At 38.1% G+C, this 18,449-nt stretch overlaps 1 protein-coding gene across 3 annotated transcripts in view; it reads right to left on the reverse strand.

The window, feature by feature from the left end:
* LOC101445555 (phospholipid-transporting ATPase IB) overlaps positions 1–18,449 on the reverse strand; it is a 675,309-nt gene that overhangs the window by 499,025 nt on the left and 157,835 nt on the right. For all 3 annotated transcript variants that reach the window (XM_058277045.2, XM_071208176.1, XM_058277047.2), the window contains exons 10-13: positions 16,962–17,073; positions 10,708–10,873; positions 6,212–6,339; positions 4,873–4,950 (exon numbers count right to left, since the gene is read on the reverse strand). In XM_058277045.2, coding sequence (XP_058133028.1) covers positions 4,873–4,950; positions 6,212–6,339; positions 10,708–10,873; positions 16,962–17,073 — 484 coding nt within the window. The remainder of the gene's footprint in view (positions 1–4,872; positions 4,951–6,211; positions 6,340–10,707; positions 10,874–16,961; positions 17,074–18,449) is intronic.

The raw sequence follows: 18,449 nt of genomic DNA on the forward strand, positions 1-18,449 counted from the left end.
TTTCTGATTTTATTTGCTTCTTCTCTGTCAGTCTAGCAAAAAGTTTGTCAATGTTATTGATCTTTTCAGAGAATCAACTTTTAATTTTGTTAATGCTCTCTATTGTTTTTTATTCTCAATTTCATTTATTTCTGCTCTATTGTTTTTATTTCTTTCCTTCTGCTTGCTTTGGTGTTAGTTTGCTGTTCTTTTTCTAGTTCCTCCAAGTGTGCAGTTAGGTCTTTGATATTAGCTCTTTTTTCATTTTTAATATAAGCATTTAGGGTTACAGATTTCCTTCTTAGCACTACCTTCACTGCCTCCAATAAGTTTCAGTGTTTCAGTTTCAGTCAGTACATTGTGTTCACATTTTCATTCATCTCAAGATATTTACTGATAGTCCTTGTGATTTCTTCTATGACCCACTGATTGTTTGAGAGTGTGTTATTTAACTTTCTTATATTTGTGGCTTTTCCAGTTTTCTTCCTGTTAATGATGTCAGCTTCATTCCATTGTGTTCACAGAAGACACTTTGTAAAATTTCAATCTTTTTAAAGTTATTGAGACTTTTTTTGGCAACCCAAAATGTGGTCTATCCTGGAGAATGATCCAAATTCACTTGAGAAGAATGTGTATCCTGCTGTTTTCATGTGCAATATTCTGTATATATCTGTTAGGTCGAGCACATCATACTATTCAAGTTCTCTGTTTCCTATTGATCTCCTGTCTAGATGTTCAAACTATTGATGAGAGTGGGTATTAAAGTCTCCAACTCTTATTGTAGAGGTGTCTATTTCTCTCTTCAATTTCACAGTGTTTGGTTCATGTATTTTGGGGTACCGTGGTTAGGTGCATACATATTTCTGATTCTTATTAGTGGACAGACCTTTTTATTAGTAGATGGTGTCCTTTATGTCTCTTGTAACAGCTTTTGACTTAAGGTCTATTTTGTCCATTATTAGTATAGCTACCTCAGCTATCTTTTGGTTACTATTTGCATGGATTATATTTTTTTTCATCCTTTCACTTTCAACCTATTTGTGTCTTTAAGGTGAGTCTTTTGGAAACAACATACAACTGGATCATGCTTTTTTATCCATTCTGCCAATCTGTGTCTTTTGATTGGGGTGTTTCATCTATTAACACTCAATGTTATTACTGTAAAGGCAGTACTTACTTCAGCTATTTTGTCCTTCAGTTTTTATATGTCTTATATCATTTTTGTCTCCCTTTTCTTTTTTTGCAACCTTCTTTTCTGTATAATTGATCATTTTGGATATAACCGACTGATCCCTTTCTCCTTTCTGTTTCTGCATATTTTTAAGTAATTTCTTTTGGCTACCCTGGGATTTGTATTATATAACCTATGTCTATAACTTACTAATTTGAAAAGATACCAATTTAACTTCACTAGCATATACATTCTCTGCTCCATATCCCTCCATTTCCTCTATTTATGTTATTTTTGTCTCCTACCTCTTTATATTTGGTGTGTCAATAATCAGGAAATATGGCTTTTCTTATTTAATTGTATTACTAACTCCTATAGAAATTAAAGAATAGTTATATATTAAGAATACAGTACTATTGCGTTTTGCATTTACCTATTTACTACCTTTACTGAAGATCTTCACTTCTTCCTGTCTTTTCCTTTCAACCTGAAGGACTCCCTTTAGCAATTCTTATAGGGTGGGTCTTTTGGTGAAGAACTCTCTCAGTTTCTGTTTATCTGTGAATGTCTTAAATTCTCCCTCATTTGTGAAGCAGAGTTTTGCTGAATAAAGAATTTTTGGCTAGTGGTTTTCCTCTTTCAGTACCTTAAATATATAATACCACTGCATTCTCACCTCCATAGTTTCTGATGAGAAATCAGCACTTAGTCTTATTGACCTTATTGTGCCAATTACTTTTCTCTTGCTACTTTCAGGATTCTCTATCTTTGGCATTTGACAGTCTTATTACTAAGTGTCTCAGACTACGTCTATTAGGGTTTATTCTGTTTGGAGTATGTTGCATTTCTTGACACATATATTTATGTTTTTCATAAGAGCTGGGAAATTTGGGGCCATTATCTCCTCAAATATTCTTTCTGCCTGTTTTCTCTTCTTCTTCTGGGACTCCTATGATGCTTACATTTGTATGCTTCATGCAGTCACTTAAGTCCCTTAGACACTGATCAATTTTTCCTATTCTTTTTTTGTCTGTTCTTCTGACTGTATGATTCAATTGTCCTGTCTTCTGATTCACTGATTCTTTCTTCTGCCTGTTCAAATCTGCTATTGTATGCCTCTAGTGTATTTTTAAATCTCCATTTTTGTTCCTTTCTTCCCCATAATTTCTATTGTTTCTTTTTAAACTTTCTAATTTTTTTTGCTCACACTTTGTCCTTTTATATCCACCATTAGTTTATTTCTAACCATATTTCCTTCATCTCCTTTAACTGATTTAGAAAATTTGTTTGAAATTCTTTGATTAGTTGTTCCAAAGTATGTGTCTCCTCTGAAGTTTTAATTTGTTCCCTTGACTGAGACACATCATCCTGTTTCTTAGTATGGCTTGTAATTTTTTTTTGTTGATGTCTGAACATCTGATTATTTTGAAGTATAACTCTGAAGTTCAGTTTCTCCCTCTTAACTAGGGTTTTACTGTAGATTGGCTAGGCTCTTCTTTGACAATTAGTCCAACTCATACTGGAAATTTAGTGTAGTCCCTGTTTATTCAGATTTTCTCAGGTCTTCTGCTCCTGATTCTTGCCCTGGACATGTGGACAACTTTTAAGATTGTCCTTTTATGTGTAATTGTTTCATCTCCAGGAGAAAACTTCCTTTCTTCTGTTCTGTCTCTGGGAATCTTGATCTGTTCTGTTTGTTTTTGTGCAGAATTTCTCCCCTGCTCCTATGAGTTAATCTCTCTCTCACAGAGTGACCCTTTTCATTATATTTTTCAGTTTTGGGGCTCATCTTGCCTTACAGCAATTCAGTTTCCCTTTATTTACTTATTTTTTTGCTTAAGCTTTTCTGCCTCCAGTTACTTCCCCAATAGGATATCCCAACCCTGGGGGGTCAGATGGGTCAAGTCAATCCAAGAAGGTCCTTTTTTTTTTCATTTGGGTGATCCAGCAATCAGAGGTTGGGTTGAGTGTGTGCACCTCTTGCCAACAGTCCTGCCATGGTCTCTTTTATTTCCTGGGGGTCCTTTTGTATTCACATACTAGTCTGCCACTTGTGTTCTGCCCTGGGTCTCTGCAGCCTTGGGGCCCTGTGCCTGGATATGCGTGGGTTCTAACTCACTATTGTGAGTGGCTGTATAGTCTGCATCCACAGCAGGAGGAACTCAGGACATGCTACCTCTGTGTGACTCTTAAGCTGTGTGTAACTGAGTAGAAAGGGCTAGTCCAGACTGGCAGACCTGGGTCGTAGATCTCCTACTTTTTTAATGGTGATTTTTTCATTCGTTCTCTTTGATTCAGCATTTGTGAAGTCCTTCTTCAGTCTCTATTGTCCTCAAGAGGTTCACACAAATGGATTTGTCTTTGTATTAGTCTTTGTTTCTGAGAGGATTTTTCCAGGGATGTCTTATGTTGCCACGTTGATGATGTCATTCCTATCCATTTAAGTTTTAAATATTTTTTCTAAATCGGAATTATTGATTTTCAGTCATTTCTTTAGCATCTTCTGAGTATTTCACCCAAGTTGATTTTATACCACTTTAAATTAATTGGGTTGTGATACAGCAAGTTAACAACAGTCCTGCATCCTTGAATCTTTGTGTCTATATTCTAGTATGTCATATTAATTATAGGATAATATATATATATATAATATTATATATATATATATCAATTGCTTTCCCTTTATCTAAAAGTCTGCCCAAGACCAGAGAACTATATGTGCTCTTGACCAAGACAGGCTGACACAATTACTGCAAAAATCTTTTAAAATATCATTTGATCTGAGGAGAAGTGAGAATAAGGAAGTCTTCTACATCATAAACTCATTGTTTTAAAACACTTTTTAAAATAGTCTTTTAAATAATGTTACTTTCTGTATGTTTAACACACAAGTCCACAGATGAGTGATTGTTCTCTCATCACCATCATTAATAGTAAAACCCTAATATTCTGCAAAATAAACATTCCAGGTGTAGGGTACCTGGTATCAGAGACTCCTAGCCACTATTTTTCCTGCAACCTGTTCCTGATAAACAACCATCAAGAGTGCAAAATGATGTTGTATTATACTCTGTACTAATTTTTCTTTATTTACTTTGAAATAATTTCAAACTCACAGGACTATTTCAAAATTAATACAAAACCCATACAGAGAACTCCAGCATACCACACACACTCACCCCACTCCACAGATAACTAGATCCACCAATTTTAACATTTTTCCACATTTGTCACATCATTCTATCTATCCATCTATCTACCTATTTATTTTCTAAACATTTCTGAGTAGGTTGGATACATCATGCTCCTTGAACATATTACTTCCCTGTACATTTCCTGAGAACAGGGTGTTCACTGATGTAACCACATTAAGTAGAGTTATTACGTTCAAGAAATTTAACATTGACATAAAGCATACAGTCTGTATTTCAATTTTTTCCATATGTCCCAATTTTGTCCTTTTAGACATTTTCTCCTCCATTATCCAATCCAGTTTTTTGCAGGTACTTTCTAGATGATAAGATATATGTGTGCCTTGAAAATCAAGTCAAAACAAAATATTATTTTTCACTTAATAATATTTTCAAATACTATATAAGTTCAGATGTAATAACCAGGTTCAAGGAGAACTATTTTTGCAAAAGCTCTCCATGGTTCTTCACCTAACACTCAGTTCTCTCAAGCTATGCCAGTGTTGTTAAAAGTCCCCAAGAGGCACTCACCTGCCCAAGTTCTTCATTAAGATTTGATGTTCTGGCCATTGCAGGAGTGTCATTTCCTATGTAATACATATCTGTGTCCTGAGAGACAGAGGGTCGAAGAGAGAAAGAGAGTGATGGAGGAGGGAAGGAGGGAAAGAAGGAAGGATGGTGAGGAAGAGAGAAAGGGAGAGAACATTTCAGAAGATAGATACCATTCATCCTTCATTTAGATTAACACAGGAAAGAAGCTAAAATCAGGGCTCTTTAAAACTCTTGCATTTTAATATGAATGCTCCTTTTTATTTTTGGGTGAAAATATAGTGGCTATTATAAAAAATATTGTGATGCAAGGTGAAAGCATGGTATTTTATACAGATGTGGTCTCCATATGATTACTTCATGAAACTTCTGAGCTCAGTTAACCCCTCTTTCACAGGACTGCTCTGAAGATCAAATCAGAATGCACGCAAAAGCACCAGATCTGCAAATACCAGTTGCTGAAACCCACAGCTTGAGAGCATGACATTTCTCTTCAGCTTGGAAAATTTGGGGTTTGAATCAAGAAATAATAGTAGTAATATAATAAGTTCTATCTAAAAATCCCAATTTCACCCTTAAAATGGAATTCAAGTTTACTATCACAATGAGTTTTGGTACATGAGTAATACTAAAGTGGACATACCTAAGAGACTTTTTCTCCAGTGCTATGTAGATATAGCCATGCCTCAAAAAGCAAGTCAAAACAAATAAAATTTTCCATTTAATAATACTTTCAAATACAACTAACTCTTCAGGCACAATAACCACATTCATGGTTACACATGAACAGCAGTTGCAGACATTTCATCACTGCTCACCAGATGTTAAGCTCCAGCTAACCAGTCTACCTCCATTAACTCACTCTTCACTAGACCTCCCCCCAGGAGAAGGTACTTCAGTCCTTCCCATTTCATAGAGCAGGAAGGTGAGATGTCTGGTAACTGGTTACCACCAGCTGGCTCTGGGGCAGACCTCTTACTTACTTAATTACATTGTCACAAGTCTACTGACACTTTCCTCATCTGCATGACATGTTGTAAATTTTACTTACCCCCAACTCCTTCCAAATCACCTAACCCAGCTAGAGGACCCCCTAAGCAACTGGAGACACCCTCGTTCATAATGTGTGGATCTAAATTTGACACATATGCCAATGCCAGTTCCCTGTTTGGTCAGTGTAACCACAGACCTAATCACAAATTAACTCTATTTTTCTTTTTCTGGGACCTCAATTAGATGGCTCAACTCTGAATGAATAATAGGAAAGAATAGTTGACATTCCTCCAATAGCTCAAGGTTTCAACTCTGCTTCAATACTCACCCAGTTTATAAAAAGGGCTTGTGTATATTTCACAACCTCAAGAGTCACCAACAGACTAATGGGAATAAGATTGTTGTACAAGATGATGAATGTCAACAGGTTATATCCAAAATTATCCGAGCTTGTGTCTGTGGAAGAAAACCAGAATATCTGTGTAGCTTTAGTTATTTTCACTTTCTTTTTACTTTGTTATTTGGGGCTTTTTCTAAAATATGTTCACAACAAAAATCTGGCTGATGTAGAAATTTAGATTCAAGCTAAAATGGTTAATTGAACACCTACTATATGTCAGGAACTGTGACTACAAGTTCTATTAAGATACAGTACCTACCAAACAAAGAGCTGGCTCCTAATTGGGGGGGGGCGGGGAGGGGAGCAACAAGAAAGCCCCACCCTGTAACCATGCACCAGGTCACAGCTGTGAAGGAGCAATTCTTAGGGCACTGCAGGAATGCAGAGGGGAGGTTTTTAAATAAGGAAGCACAATCACTGAAGGCCATCCAGAAGAAGAGACGCTCGAGTCAAGTTCTGAAGGACAGAGGAAAAAGAGCTAACTAAAGACCATGCAAACAAGAGGACGGGCATTTGACATGGTCGTCAGGAGGCTCTACAACTTCACCAAGTGCATGAGTACATTTGGGACACTCCAATGAGTAAGAAAGATGGAAACGACTGTGTAAAAGGGAAGCAGCCAAAGAGAGGGAGGAAGGCAAAAAGTCTTGACTATATTTACTAGAGATGAGAGGAGTGATTTGATGGAACAAGACCCCTAAGAGGTTGAATTCAAAGTCACGGCACAGTCAGCTTGGGCAGAAGGGAAGACCAGGACAGGGGAAAGATGTACAAGGTCTGAAGGTGTCAAAAGCAAGTTCTATCCAAAAGGAGGTTGAATGAAAACTATTAAGATCTTCTTAACTTGGTAAGAGGAAAGTAGCAGCAGTAAGGTTTGACTAGCATAAAGATGCCTCTGAAGGGAAGTGGAATCAGAATAAAGACAGCAGAAGGGTAGGACTGGAGACTAGGGTTTGTAATGGATCCAAACCAAGTTATTGAGATTTGTTCCCAAAATTAAGTCAAATGGTGGTGGCTTGATTCAGATTTAGGGTTTCTGGGGGTAGATGTTATGTAAGAAAAAGGTTCCAGAAAAGGATAACAAGGGTGAATGGATACAAACTCAGGAGTAATTATAACTTTCCACCATCCTTTCATTTTCTGCTCACTATCAAGTCTTCCATTTTTTCTGACTGCTTTTCTTTCTATCACTTTGCTATCCTGTTCCATTAATATCTAATTAAAGACTGACTAAATAGGATCTCTAAATACTAGTAGTTAACAAATATCCCTGAGGTGTAACATTTGCTTATAAACTAATCTCTAGCTGCCAATAACAATCTTATATTAAGAAATAAAAAATGTCAAAGACTGAACACTGGCCCAAAGAGCTTCATATCATTATGTATGGTGTTATCCTTAGTCTCAAAAGGTAGCACATATTCACACAAAATCCAAGGCCAAAGAAACCCTTGTAAGTTATGGTACATAGCCAGGAAAAAGGAGAGGGGCAAGAAAGAAGAAAAGAGAATCTCTAGCCATTTGTACCAAAAAAAAAAAAAAAAATCAAGTGGAGATGACTAATGAGAGAATGGGATAGAAACTGAAGCTCTAACTTAAGAATGGGAACAGTGTGAAATGATGGATTTCACCAGAGCTATTCAGACATTGCCATAAAGATCAAAATTACTCACAAAACAGAAAGCATTAGAGATGGTCCAGAAGATTGTTCCACCATTGCAAAGAGTACAGCTAGTACTGGGGTCTGGCATTATCTAAGCAATTTAAATGCCATTCAGTTTCCCCAAGTTCTATATCCAAAGATAGTAGTGTATGTTTATGTTTACCCCATAGTGTATGTTTACCCCAACCATGATATATTGAAGTCCAGTACAAAAATTATCAGGCTTTACATTTGAAGCTAGAAACATAACATGATCCAAATCTACATTTTAAGAATGAAAAGTAACGGATAACAACTGAAGTGCCAGGCTCATTTCTCACATTTGTAAACTGGTAACAAGGGTCCCCATGGGCTGAGAAGAGAGTTTGAAATAATTAGAACAGGAAAAAAGTTTCGATCAGTTTATCCAGAAAATAATGTAATATGAAAAATAAATCAATAACACTAAGAAACTATCCCAAAGTTTTAAAATTCAAATTATTGTTAAATATTTTTGTCATTAAATGTTATTTGTTTTCTGGAAGGCTGTGTAAGGAGATCAGCAAAACTTATCTCAAAACTAGCAGCAACAGAACTGAATAAACCTGTCAACATAATCATTTAAAGACTCTGGACACTGATAAGAAGGCAGATAAAAAAGTGAAAAGCATGTATTCAAGAAAATCGACTGAATCGCAGTAAGAACAGAGGAACTGGTTGGGCATTAGAGCCAGAGGCTGTTTCTACCCCACCCACGAACCCCTACTAGTTCCATGTTGCTGAAATTCTATTCTAGGTGTGAGATGGAGCATGCCACAGGTACTGGCAGGTACTATTATCGCCAAGCCTCACCCCAGCTCCATGAAGCCGAAATTCTACCTCAGAATGGGCTAGAGCCTGAGGGATCTAACATAATTTGGAGCGAGCATGGAAAAATACATGCCCATGGTACTATCAAAAACCAGAGATCCCAATGAACTAAAGGAAACCTATTTATTATTTAAAGAATTAAAGGAACATATGAAGACCATGACTTGTCAAATAGAGAATGTAAATAAGAAGATAGAAATTATTAGAAAAATAAAGAAGAATTAAATGGAAATTCTCAAGCTGAAAAGTACAATAGCTGAGAAGAAAAAAATCACTAGAGGGCATCAGCAGTAGATTTGAGCTGGCAGAAAAAAAGTCAGCAAACATGAAGACTGACTAGTAGAGATTATACAATTGAAGAACACAGAAAAAAAGAATACAGAAAAATTAATATAACTTCAGAGTCACGTAAGACTCATCAAGAATCAAAAATATAAACATAATGGAAGTACCAAAATAAAAGGAGAAAAAGGGACAGAAAAAATATTTGAAGAGATAATAGCCAAAACTTCCCAATTCTGATAAACAACATTAATTTAATAAATACCCAAAAAGCTAGATTAACTCCAAAGTGGATAAACTCAAAACTATTGAAAGCCAAAGGCCATCAGAAAATCTTGGAAGCAAAAAGAGGAAAAATGACTTATGTACAAGAGAAACAAAATAAGATAAACAGTTAACTTATCAGAAACAATGGAGGCCAAAAGGCAGTGGGATGGCATTCAAAGTACTAAAAAATAAAATAAAATAAAGTATATCAACCAAATATTCCATACCAATTAAAATTATCCTTCAAAGATGAAGGAGAAATTAAAACATTCTCAGATAAAAAGTGAAAAAATTTGTTGCTAGCTGCTCTGAACTATAAGAAATACTAAGGGGGAAACGGACTTTGGCCCAGTGGTTAGGGCGTCCGTCTACCATATGGGAGGTCCGCGGTTCAAACTCCGGGCCTCCTTGACCCGTGTGGAGCTGGCCATGCGCAGCGCTGATGCGCGCAAGGAGTGCCGTGCCACGCAAGGGTGTCCCCCGCGTGGGGGAGCCCCACGCGCAAGGAGTGCACCCGTGAGGAAAGCCGCCCAGCGTGAAAAGAAAGAGCAGCCTGTCCAGGAATGGCGCCGCCCACACTTCCCGTGCCGCTGACGACAACAGAAGCGGACAAAGAAACAAGACGCAGCAAATAGACACCAAGAACAGACAACGGAGCGGGGGGAATTAAATAAATAAATAAAAATCTTAAAAAAAAAAAAAAAAGAAATACTAAGGGAAGTTCTTCAGGTTGAAAGGAAGTGATGTAAGTCAGTAACTGCACATAAAAATCAAATAACTACAGTAACTACCTCGGTAATCATAAATGACAGTATGATTTTATGTTTTTATCCTTTCTTCTCTTACTGGTTTAAAAACAACTGCAAAAAACAGTAAATATAAAATTACATTGTTGGATTTATAACATGTAAAATATAGTATATATGACAGAGCGGAGGCATGGGAAAAGAATGAAGCTACATGGAGCAAGGAAATGGCACCAGTTGGAAACTCAAATCCACAGGGGCAAAAAAAATGAAGAGTACTGAAAATGGTAAATAAGTAGGCTAAGAGGAAAAAAACTCTATAAATATATTTTTACATTTTTCTTTTAGCCTCTTTAAAGGACAAGATTATATAAAACAGTGAGAAAATAACTGGAAAATAAAATTTAAAAAAATAATCATCTGGGTATAAAACAATCCCCCAATGTGCCCATCATTGCACGGCTCCTAATCATTAACCTTTCTTCAGAGGCTGCCCACGTGTTCAGTAGACAAAGAGAAGAAAAGAATGCCACAGCTACCACATATAAATCATACTTGGAAGGACTTGGCAAGCATGGTTTTGTCCCACTTTAGTAAGAAACCCGCCCAGCACTTACTCATCTTCTTGATGTACCAGTTCTTTTCACCATGAGACCTGTTCCAGTACAGGGCACCCACAGAGCTCACCAAGGCCATGACCAGGAGGATGCCAAACAACACCAGGATCTGCACGTTGGTCACTTTTTCAACATTTGATCTCTTGAGAGGTGCTTTGGTTGAATTCTGTATGAAGCATTTAAAATCAAAAAGGGTCAGAGGTTTGGGGTCAAGAGGTGGGGAAAAAAGGAGCAGAGATAAAAAAAATTCAGCAACTGAAGGTAAAAGACTTTTCTTTTTGCAAAGTAACCAATGAAACGAAAAAGCATATCATGCTTCTAAACAATAAGCCTCCCTTACAAGCTGGTTCGAAATGAAGAAGACATCGTCTATAGGTTTAAAGAACACATTCCAATTCTACAAACTGTACTTCTTATGGTGAAAATTAGCTATATTCATTATCTTAGAATTGAGCAGGTCCCAAATCCTTTAAGTACAAAGTAAAAGAAATCAGGATGTTGCTAAATCAAAAGAAATTTAGAGAATTTATACCATAAAAATGTAGAGAGAACCTTCTAAGTAACAACATAGCTCTAAATAAATATATTAAGGAATATTAATAAGTACATGCCTTCCCCTCACAGCTTAGCATTTAATTGGAAAAGGAGGACATGCACAAACACATACATATCAATAACGCATAACAACGTCAATGGATGTCAAAGTAAGTGGATGGACAAAAAGTTTATTTGTAGAACTGTGAACAAGAAATAATCAGGAAAAGTCAGGAAAGACCTCAGGAACAGGAGAATCTGGAACCAAGTCCTGAATCATAAAGAGAATATGGACAAGAGGTCACAAAAAAGGAGAGAGGTAGGAGACATGGCATTGTCACAAGTTTTGCATCCCAAAACGCTCACGGCCTGCTTTGCCACTGCCAACAGGGGAATCAGCCCAACTTGAGCAGAAGCCGCTGCTGGCAAGCAAGTTCAGAAAAATTCATTACAGCCAGATTCAAGGATCATTGCGCAAAAGGCTAAAAACTTGGACCTGTATCATCTCAGGAGTGGAAAAGTCAATAGAACTGTTTGAACAAGACATCAATGCATTAGAATGGCCATTTTATTAAAAAGTGTTTTGACGTTTGTTGGGGAGGGCAAAACAATGCCGCCCCCCAAAATGTCCACACCCTACTCTCCAGACTCTGTGAATATGTTACCTTACAGAGCAAAAGGGACTTTGCAGGTGTGATTAAGTTAAGGACCTAGAGATAGGGGATTATCCTAGATTATTTGAGTGGGCCCAATTTAATCACATGGTCCCCCTAAAGGAAGAAAAGCTTTCCTGTCTGTGTTAAGAGAAGAAAATGTGGTTAATGAAAAAAAGTCAGAGAGGTACAGCATTCCTGGCTTTGAAGACGGCCACAAGCCAAGGAACACAGGCGCTTCTAGAGGTTGGAAAACGCAAGGAAGCAGATTCTCCCCTGGAGCCTCCAGAACGGGGTGCAGTTCTGCCAACATCTTGAGTTTAGGAGACCAGGGCCAGATTTATGACCTACACAAGTGAAAGACGATCCATTCGTGTTCTAAAGCCATTGGGTTTGGAGTAATTTGTTACTGGGCAATAGGAAATGAATACAGTAGTGTGGCAGATGGTTGAAGCAGACACTGAGGAGGGAAAAGCCAGGTAGGAAATAATTACAATAATCCATTTCTGGAAGTAAGCAGAATCTGGATTAAATCAGAAGCCAGGAAATAGTAAGAGGAGGGCACAAGAGCTGTAATTCCATGAGTCATGAACCCTGCCTCTTTAGAGGCAGCATTGACGTGCATATAGCAGGTGATTTTAAAATTCATAAGGTACTAACTGACCATGAAAATGGTACTGTGCACCAAACTTAATTCAGTTCTCTTCACTATTCTCAAATTGCCTGGTCATTAAAAGAGTCAGCAGGAAAACATCTCCAAAAGTAAGAATATAAATAAAGTCACAAGGTGAAAATAAAATTGAGATGAAAACAAGAGGCAATTCATTCCTAAAATCCATTTTTTTAAAAACTCATACTGCAAGGTCATGAAAATTGTTACCTGAATTCTACTGCCAAATTCAGAAATACTATTGTCTAAGTTGTCCTTGGGGGCAGGAATTGCTATTCTGGTGATTCTGAAGAGCTAAATCCTTTGGATGATTAAATGGCACAGCAACATTTTCCTTCATCTATAGTTGGTTTTGTTTTGTTTGCTTGTTTTTGTTTGTTTGTTTTGCCATTCTCTAAATTACTTGTCCCATACAGACTTACATTTTCAAAATTCCTCTAGAATCCAAATGGCAGTCTATAAATTCAGAACTATCACCAACCAAATACCATGTAAATGTCAAATAAATCCAACTCTATCTCTTAGTATGTATATAATCCTGGGTAACTTAGACACTCTATATTTCCTCAGTTTCATCATCTAGAAAAAGGGAGTGATAATAGTACCTTCCCCACAGGGCTCCTGTCAGGAATAAATCAGGTAATACACATGAATTGCACAACACAAAGCAAGGCACTAAGTGTTTGCTGTAATAAATGTGATATCTGTTTCCCATAAATCAACTAATAGAAATAGTAGATCTTGTGGTTGAACTGTGTTCCCCAGAAAAGATATGTTCAAGTCCTAATCCCCAGTCTTAGACTTCTAACACATTCTTAGTCAGAAAGAGGGTCTTTAAAGATGTGATTAGTTAAGGTGAGACCAGTGGCAGATTCAATTACGTAGCCCAGATAAAACATGTACATAATCTTAATCCACTTCTGTAGCTGTGAACCTATTGTGAATAGGAATTTTGAAGATGTTATTTTTAGTTAAGGTGCAGCCCAATTGAATCAGGATGGGAATCTGGATTACTGGAGTCCTTTACAAGCAGAATAAAATTCAGACATAGAAAGAGACAAAAAGAGAAAGACATGTGAAGAAGAAACTGGAAGCCAAGGGAACCCAGAAAAGAAAGGGGAAGGCACTGCCACGTGCTCCACCAGGCATACCACAATGCGATGGAAAAGTCAAGGACATGAGCATAGTCACAGCCAGCCCCAACATGTCACAGTCTTCAGGAAGAAAACATCACCTTGCTAATGCCTCTGTTTGGACTTCTAGCCTCAAAACCACGGGCCAATAAATCCCTGTTGTTTAAGGCAACCCACTGTATGGTATCTGCTTAGCAGCAGGGAAACTAAGGCAAGGCCAAACTGGATTGGAGCGGACCCTCGTCCAATATGAACGTGTCTTTCTAAGAGGAGGAAATGTGGGTACAAACACAGACAGACACAGTACAACGGAGGAAGCAAAGACTGGAGTGATGCATCTACAAGACAAGGAGAAGCAAGGATTGCCACCAAACACGAGCAGCGAAAAGAAACAGGGAAAGATTCTCCCACCGGGTTCAGAGGGAGCGCAGCCCTGCTGACACCTTGATTTTTTACTTCTGGCCTCCAGAACTGCAAGACCATAAAGTTTTAAACCACCCAGTTTGTGATAATTTGTTATAGCAGCCCTTGGAAACCAAGACAGTAGATCCTGGGAAATTTCTCAGTGAAACTAGACCAAGTATGAAAGAAGGGAATGCTGAAGGTTGGAAGCCATAGAGGTGACAGTCTGGAAAAAAATGTAGAATAAGCATCATAAAGCAATCACACGTCTTCTTCGTGGTCAAGTGGCACAAGTACAGATGAACAACGTTATTACAGGAACAGGATGGCTTCCAGCTATGTGCTAAATTATGTTTCTTTTGAAAGCTCATTATTTGTACTCGTTTCAGCCCTAAAGGCACAGAAAATTCAGCACAGATGTTTCTGGGGCTTTCCATTATTCTGTACTTAAGCTGTCAACAGGTGGTGAGCTTGCAAAGAGGTGAATTACACCTAAGCGCAAGGAAGTGAGCCCATGCCACTCAGTTACTCCATGAAATAACTGTTGCAGATCTTGCTCACAGAAGAGATGATGGGATCATTTTAAAGTTTAATTTCATTAACTCTTCTACTTTAGCTGTAAAGGTATACTGCTGATGTATAATTTAGAAAAATATAAGAGACTGAAAAATCACCCAGGGTCCAAGGAGTCTTGGCGAGTGATCAAACGTTTAATATGCACAATCTGAAAACTGGTCTTGGTGTCCTGCCTACATCTGAGCTAGCTAGTGGTGATTTCTTTGTCACTCTGTCATAAAATCAGAAGTAGTGACTTGTGGTTAGTGAAGCTCCAGAAGTATAAAGTAGTGGCTACTGGCACTGGACAGGGGAAGTCAGTGGATACTTAGAAGATGGCCAAGCACTAAGCTATTCATCAAAGGTAGTCTTCCCACACAGGCTGCTCAGAACCAATCAACTTGAAACATTCTGATCAGCACTCACGAATGGATGGGAACCTAGCAGGAGGTCAGGCACAGCTCAGATCCACTAAATATATAATCCTAAGTAAAATGAGTGGTGGTCATTGTTTAACTGCCATGGACTCCCTGACACACTTCTCCCACAGCCACTCCACTCTGCCTTCAGACCCACCTTTCAGGACCAAAACCTTTGCCCCCCGCCCCCCACCATGTTCTCCCCCTCCTTGATGAGCTTTCCTTCTGCTCCCTGCCTTCCCAGCCATGGACAGCTCCTCCCTGCAGGCCCTTAAGCAGAAGGCAAAAGCTTGTATCCCTGGTAGTATCACTGGATGTATGTTCAGGGCCTGGTCATACTTCTGAATCTCTATTCCTCTAATGCCACAGAATTTTTCAAACTCACACTTTTAAAATTCATGCCGTTTGACTACATTGCCTTCTGCCCCTTTCCCCCAGCAAGTCTGCCAACCTCGCCACTGCTCCCCTCAACTCATTGAAGACTTGAGCATTCAGCTCAAGGGTTTCCCCTCCACTCCAGCCTGGCCACTCTCCTCTCTTCAAAATCCACAGCACCACCCATCAAGTGAGAGCTCAGCCTCTCAGTTCTTTACTTCTCAACTTCAACAGCGTCCTACTCCCACAGTTGGTTTACTCCCAGGTCTCATGGCTCGACAAACTTTCTACCCCAGAAACTCAAAGACACGCATCCTACACTCTGATCAACTTCTCACTTGGGAACCCCAACAATCTTCAACTTCAGTGAGTCTCTCAACCCTTCTGATCCTCCTTGCCTCCCTTTCCTATTACCTTAGTAGTGCAGCCATCATGTCTAGCAGTTCACCTGTTCTATAAAACATGTAACTCACTCATCACACTATCATTTGGCCTCAAAGAGCCATACTTCAAATGGAGATCGACACAACAGTCTCCCTTCTCGAACCTGTGATCTAAAGCATACTTTGGCCCAGGGATCATTCTTGGTATCTAGTCAACTGACACCCCCAGACCTGGGTTAGATAACCCTTCTCTATGCACCATAACACTCTGTAAGGACATAAATTACAACAATTGTTTCGCTACTTTGCGATTCCTTATTACTTTCTTAGTCTACCTTGCTCCTGAGGGCAAGACTGGGTTCCTTCCAGGTTGCATCCATATGGCCTAGATAAGATTTGATGCACAGTGGTCACCAATTTTTATTTACAAATATAGCCCAAAATGTGCTTTAGAAGGATACAAAAGGGCTGAAAAGCTAATGCTCATTAAGGGCAAAATAAAATGTCAAAGAATAGGAAAGAAATGTACAAAATGACTCATGGAGACACTGATTTAGGTAGAATTTCACAAGTTGTCTGACAAAATATGTCATACTAGAAACCTAAGCTGTAAATTCATAAATAATGAAACATTAACAGGGAGAAAGAGCAAGATGATTTTAACATAATATTTTTCTTTAGTAATATGAAGAATAAACACTAATTTCCAAGTTCAAAAACAACTGATTTTCAATTGTCTAGAGTTCAGTTAAATACGACAGCTTATTGTAAAATCCAAATTAATGTTGTAAGGAGAAGTAGAGATAAATATCAAGAAGTTAGAGTTAATTCCCCTTAAGTTAGAACTGACTGTCCCCCTAAAACCAGAAGACAAAGACCATTTCTATTTCAGGCAAGAGGTAAAAAAATATCTGACAACAGAAAGCCAGAAGAAACTAGCTAAGAAACTAAAATAAAAGTACTTCCTTTCCAAACTGAATATCATAAAAAAAATTTTAAAAAAACTCAAACTTCCAAAATACAACATCAACATCTGTACTTTCCATCCTTTACTCAATTAGAACAGGGAGGAAAAACAAAACAAAACTAAAATCAGTATCGGTATTGTTTTTCGGCATAGAAATGTTTACCTGCATGAGCTTGGTGTCGTGTCCAGTATAAACAACTATGCCAAAGACCCACTGAGTATTTCTAAGCTGTGTGCCTCTTAATAAGATCTGGTCAGGCCCAAGGGGAACAGGTCTAAAAATGAGAAACAACATTTATATTTAATGGTATTCTGGCAAAAAAGGATGAGCTTTCCCCTCAAACATAACCCCACAGTAAGTCCAATGTTCCCTTCAGTAAAATTTGAACTTCTTCACTGAGAAACAAGGGGCAATAAAGGTTACCCTTGGCTTAAAAGAAAAAAAAAGAAAAAAAAAAGATTTATCTTCTCCACTGCACCACAGGAAAAAAAATTCTATAAAATGTTAGCAGGAACTGTGTATTGTGTTTTTGATTTTTTTTTTTTTTTTTTGGTTTTGTTTTGTTTTGAGGTACTGGGGGCCAGGGATTGAGCCTGGACCTCGTATGTGGGAAGCCGATGCTCAACCCCTGAGCTACATGGGCTTCCCTGAGTTGGTTTTTCATTTGTTTTGCTCGTTGTTTGTTTTTTCAGGAGGCCCTAGGAACCAACACAGGGTCTCCCATGTGAGAGGGGGACGCTCAACTGCTTGAGCCTCATCTACTCCCAAGGAATTGTGTATCTTATAACCCTGATACAAATTCAACACCCAAAAGGAAAATTGCTAAAATACCAACGAGACACTTATCCATTGGGGAAACCTAGTTTATTTTATATACTATTATGAGAAATATAAAAGCAATAAACCTATGGTACCAAATTTTGCCAAGGATGACTCAAATAAAAACCTGAATGATAAGTTAGAAATTCAAAATGGGGAGCCTACAGAATGGAAGCCAAGAAAGTAGACATCCTTCTGGTTGTCAAATTCATCTGAGGTCGCTCCCCATGACCAGGTCCTTCCCAGCCTTGGATGGCCTGAAGGCCTGTGGGAGGTACTGGTGAGAGAATGCAGAAAAAAAGAGGGTGGATGATGGGATACTGCATTCCAACACAGTGACGAAAGATGACTCCAACAATAAAACAAATGCAAAGAGGACAAAGACGACAGAATATAGACCACAGGGCACATACTATTCAAAAGGAAGAGAAATTATTATCCATCTCATTCCAGTTTCTAAAAACAAATGAATGCTACTTAGACCAATGCGGACAAGAAAAATGAGATATTTCTGTAATAAGTTCCCACTCTATTTTCACACACCTCAGACCCTCTCTCCTGCTTCTCTTAAGCAGCCAAAACCATCTCTCTGCCCTGGTCTGTAACATATACAGAAAGAGCAGGTTACATATTTTGAGCTGTACTAGAGATTCTCAGACCTCTATTCTTGTTAAAAATCAAAAATCTTTCCTTGTAATTAAGGGAAGGTGTAAACTGAAGTAGTGTTTCAAGGAAATCTTAGTTCTCACATCTAAGCGTCACATGAAAAATCTCGCTGTTTTAAAATGCTATGAAACTAGAAAGCAAACATTTTCCAAAGCTCCAGTCTAT

The sequence above is a fragment of the Dasypus novemcinctus genome, chromosome 15 (assembly GCF_030445035.2).
Source record: "Dasypus novemcinctus isolate mDasNov1 chromosome 15, mDasNov1.1.hap2, whole genome shotgun sequence".
Taxonomy (NCBI): domain Eukaryota; kingdom Metazoa; phylum Chordata; class Mammalia; order Cingulata; family Dasypodidae; genus Dasypus; species Dasypus novemcinctus.